The sequence below is a fragment of the Citrus sinensis genome, chromosome 5, assembly GCF_022201045.2.
Source record: "Citrus sinensis cultivar Valencia sweet orange chromosome 5, DVS_A1.0, whole genome shotgun sequence".
Taxonomy (NCBI): Eukaryota; Viridiplantae; Streptophyta; class Magnoliopsida; order Sapindales; family Rutaceae; genus Citrus; species Citrus sinensis.
The window spans coordinates 23,387,661-23,392,356 of NC_068560.1; the positions used below are offsets into that span (position 1 = coordinate 23,387,661).

The 4,696-nt window shown below is 51.6% G+C and overlaps 1 protein-coding gene across 1 annotated transcript; it reads right to left on the minus strand.

The window, feature by feature from the left end:
* Nucleotides 1-1,614: 1,614 nt before the first annotated feature.
* On the minus strand, nucleotides 1,615-3,666 carry LOC127902347 (uncharacterized). The gene is made up of 3 exons (XM_052441254.1): nucleotides 3,087-3,666; nucleotides 1,933-2,732; nucleotides 1,615-1,848 (listed from the first exon to the last, which is right to left on the minus strand). Exons 1-3 carry the CDS (start codon nucleotides 3,664-3,666, stop codon nucleotides 1,615-1,617), a joined length of 1,614 nt encoding a protein of 537 aa, XP_052297214.1.
* Between the last annotated feature and the right edge of the window lie 1,030 nt (nucleotides 3,667-4,696).

The following is a 4,696-nucleotide window of genomic DNA, read 5'->3' on the forward strand; positions in this document are numbered from 1 at the left end:
AGAACGACGAGCAGATATGTTTGAATCTTGATCTGCTAATGGAGAGGAGGGAACAAGCAGCCGAGCGATCAGTCACTTACCAACAGAGGGTTGCTCGGTATTATAACCAGAAGGTGAACATACGGCAATTCAGGGTCGGAGACTGGGTACTGAGAAGAGTGAATCAGAGCACCAAAGATTCGACTCAAGGAGTGCTGGGACCGAATTGGGAAGGGCCGTATAGAGTCAAGCAGATAGCGGGGCCCGGAGCTTACAAGCTGGTTTGCGCGGACGGCCACGAAGTGAAACGCCCATGGAACGCAGCACACCTCCGAAAATACTTCCAGTAAGACTTGCTCACATTTTAAAGCAATTTCTGCTCATGCTGTCTATCTTTTATTTTTATGTTTTATGTCCGAACAATTTCATGTAAGTCAAATCCTGCCATTAATGTAACGTCGACGAATTTTATTCGCTTGAAACCGAAAAAAAATCCTAAGGCATGCAAAGGCTCGCCAAGTCTCAGAGCCTGTCTTATGGCGAGACAGAAGCCAAGCATGCCAGGATCTGCTCGGCCACGAGAAGGCAGCAGAATCCAAATCGTTTGAAGAAAATCCTAAGGCATGCAAAGGCTCGCCAAGTCTCAGAGCCTGTCTTATGGCGAGACAGAAGCCAAGCATGCCAGGATCTGCTCGGCCACGAGAAGGCAGCAGAATCCAAATCGTTTGAAGAAAATCCTAAGGCATGCAAAGGCTCGCCAAGTCTCAGAGCCTGTCTTATGGCGAGACAGAAGCCAAGCATGCCAGGATCTGCTCGGCCACGAGAAGGCAGCAGAATCCAAATCGTTTGAAGAAAATCCTGAGGCATGCAAAGGCTCGCCAAGTCTCAGAGCCTGTCTTATGGCGAGACAGAAGCCAAGCATGCCAGGATCTGCTCGGCCACGAGAAGGCAGCAGAATCCAAATCGTTTGAAGAAAATCCTAAGGCATGCAAAGGCTCGCCAAGTCTCAGAGCCTGTCTTATGGCGAGACAGAAGCCAAGCATGCCAGGATCTGCTCGGCCACGAGAAGGCAGCAGAATCCAAATCGTTTGAAGAAAATCCTAAGGCATGCAAAGGCTCGCCAAGTCTCAGAGCCTGTCTTATGGCGAGACAGAAGCCAAGCATGCCAGGATCTGCTCGGCCACGAGAAGGCAGCAGAATCCAAATCGTTTGAAGAAAATCCCGAGGCACGCAAAGGCTCGCCAAGTCTCAGAGCCTGTCTTATGGCGAGACAGAAGCCAAGCATGCCAGGATCTGCTCGGCCACGAGAAGGCAGCAGAATCCCAATCCTCGAAAAACCCAAGGCACGCAAAGGCTCACCGAGTCTCAAAGCCTGTCTTATGGCGAGACAGAAGCCAAGCATGGCGGGATCTGCTCGACCGCGTAAAGGCGAGCAGAATCCCGAACATCGGAAAATTTTCTAAGGCAGGTGGCGAAACCATATACCAAGCCATAGCCAGCTCGACCAGACGAGGACGAGCAGGCTCTCGTAATTACCACACAAGAGAGTAATCAAAAACATTTCTATTAATTTGTTAATAATTAACAAAGCAGATAATCTTCACAAACATTGTTCATTACAATACAAGAAACATATCAGGAAGGTCGTGGATCAGTAAGCCCAGCAGCGTCGGTTGGCTGGACCTCCTCAGGTGCAGGAGGAGTATCACCAGTCGCATCCAGAGGGGCGCTCGCCTCGCCAACATCAGCAGGGACTGCACGAGGAGGAGAGTCTCCCTCCTCAATCACGATCGGCTCTACCCCTTCGGCATCTTCCTTGGCCGCCTCCTCGTCCATATGTTGAGCAACACCAGCTGCAAGGTCATCCATCTTCAGATCAGGGTGTTGCTTACCGAGGACGGCCATGATACAACGATAGGAATGCCGAAGTCCCTGGTTGTACTGGTTGTCGGCCTCCCTCTCCAAGTTCTCTATATGAGCTCGGTGGGAATCGCGGAGAGATTCGAGCTGAGCCTCATACATAGCCCTCTGCTCTTGGAGATCCTCCTTAACCTTGGTCAGCTCCTCCTCGAGGGTAATGGCTTTTGCTTGAGCAAGGGACTCTTGCTCTATCAGCTTGAGGTTCTCAACGTTTAGCTCCCCCGCTTTTTTCTCGGCAACGTCAGCTCTGGTCGTCGCCGATTGAATGTCCTCCTTCATCTTCCTGTCGTAACGGCCAACCTTGGCCTTATAGTAGGTGGCCATGCAGCTGAGATGGAAAGCACTATACTGCATGGCTCCCACCAGCTCGCCCAGGGTACAACCGTCAAAGCCCTCCAGGTCCTTCTTGCTCACGAGTTTAGACAACTCATTGAGATAGGGAACCAAGTGTTCTGGTCGGCTGTCGGGTAAGCGAGACCGAGGCACAACAGGTGGAGAAGAGGAAGCAGGATCAGTGGCTGCTCTACTGGATTCCCCGACTTTAGCAGAGGCAGGAGGGAGAGCCTGCAAGGGAGGAACCTGCTGCGCGATGTTCTTTCGCTTCGCAGCGGGAGCATCTTTGTCCTGGTCCCTATCGGTTGTTGGAGGCCGAGAGCGTTTCCTGGTCAGAGCTCCAATCACTGCGTCCTCCATCTTATGGCCAGGAAGTATCAACCGAGACTCGAGGAAGTTGTATGTAGATAGCAGTTCTCGGCTCGAGCAGGAATTGGCCAATACAGCCTCGACCCGTTTAAGCTGACCAGGTCGGAGCGGGAAGTGAACACCCCAGGAAACTACAGCACAAACAGACACTTGGTTAGAGACAAACCAATACAGCAGGAACAATTATGGATACAAGACATCTAAAGCGAGCAGGCAACCTGGGACCGTGAAACGGGGTGGGACGCGACAATCCTTCCCGTCTATTTGTGCAACTTGACCCCAGGGACCCCCAGCAAAAAAGAATTTCCTCTTCCAAGTCCCACCACCACCAGTTGGAAGATCAGTTATGGGTTTCCTGCTCTTGGTACCAGATTGGAAGTAGTACCAGCCGGCATCTTTAGGGCTGCTCTTCAGCTGGTACAGGTGCTTCACCTCATCAACCGTGGGCTCGCTTTGGCAACATCTGTCCCACAATATGAACAGACCAGAGAGCACTCTCCACCCGTTGGGGTTCAGCTGACCAGGAGCCAGATTTAGCCCGTTAAGTATCCGGGCAAAGTAAGGCTGCAAGGGACACCTCAGCCCATACTTAAAGCTCTCCAGATACAGGGTAACGTATCCCCTGGGAGGCCGGCTAGGTGTATCCTTCTTTCCTGGGATCTTAAGAGGTATCTCACCAGGAATACTATACCTAAGTCGGAGGTCATTGAGCTCGTCAAACGTGGTCGTACACGACATGTAATCAATGGCATAATCACGCGACAAGGCTCTACCTCCTACTGTACTCCGTTCTTCTGGTCGTGATGCTCCTGATGGGGACGCCTCACCAGAATCATCCCCTTGACCCTCACTCAAGGTGTTCTCCGATCCAGAAGATCCTTCTTCATCGCTACTGTCGCTCGAGGGGGTTGTTTGGGGAGACATCCTCCTAGCGCTAGTACCAACACTAGACCTAATGGGCTCTAAGGGGATCCCGGGATCAAAAGCAAAATCAGCGGGCAGACTAGGCAAAAAACCTAGTTCGTCGTCACCAACCTCAACGACCTTCTCCTTACCCTTCGACATATCCTAAGTTCTAACCAAAACACCACCGCCAACTACAACCTCAAGCAAAGCAGAGAGAAAGGAAATTACCTACAACTAACCAATACCGAAAAAAAATAGAAGAAATACCTGAAGCAGGGACTCGGTTAGAGAGAGACAGGGATGACAGCTTTGGCGCCGAGGTTCATTCGCCGGAGAGACAAGAATAGAGAAAATGACGAGTTCGTGTTTGAAGATTTTGGGTTTCCTTACTGAGAAGCAAACTCTTGGGCTGCCAGCATTTAATGACGCATATTCCGAGAATCCCGTAACCGTCGGTTTGAAATTCAAATGGAGGGGGGGATTTCTGCCACGTCACCTCGTCCGCAATTAAATGCGACATGACTCCTGGCAGCCTTTTCCAAACCCACGCGAGCGAGTACTATCGAGTTTCTACTGCTGGTCCACTACATTATCCAACACCAGAAACTGGGGGACCGGTGTTTGGGAGGGATACTGTTTGGGACAAATGCGTCGAAGGGACCAGGAATGACGAGCAGACATCTGATGGCGGAGTTCTGCGAACCGGTGTGTTCCGTTAAAGCCTGGCGCGTGGAAGAACAGGAGCAGAAACATCCTGCTCGTCCACGATGTTGTCGTCCGCGAGGCCAATTCCTATAAAAGGCATGAGGCCATTCCGGCTAGAGATCGAGAGGCGAGGAGACCCGGTCGACGGCAGTTGGCAAGACGTGCTCTCCAGCACGAGAATCTAGGCACAACAGCCACGCTTTCCCCAGAACCGCGACGTAACACGCAAGATCTCACAGAGCCATGACAGCCACACTTTCCCCAGAACCGTGGCGTAACACGCAAGGTCTCACAAAGCCGTGGCAGCCACGCTTTCCCCTGAACCGTGGCGTAACACGCTAGATCCCATGTTTTGCCCATAACGCAGCAGTTGGAGTCCCATACCGTCTCGAAAAGAGCGGAAGACTGAGATTCAGAGGAAGCCTATAAAAAGGTAGCCAACGAAGGTAAAAGGGTTGGCATTCTTGAGAAAAGGGGAGAAAAC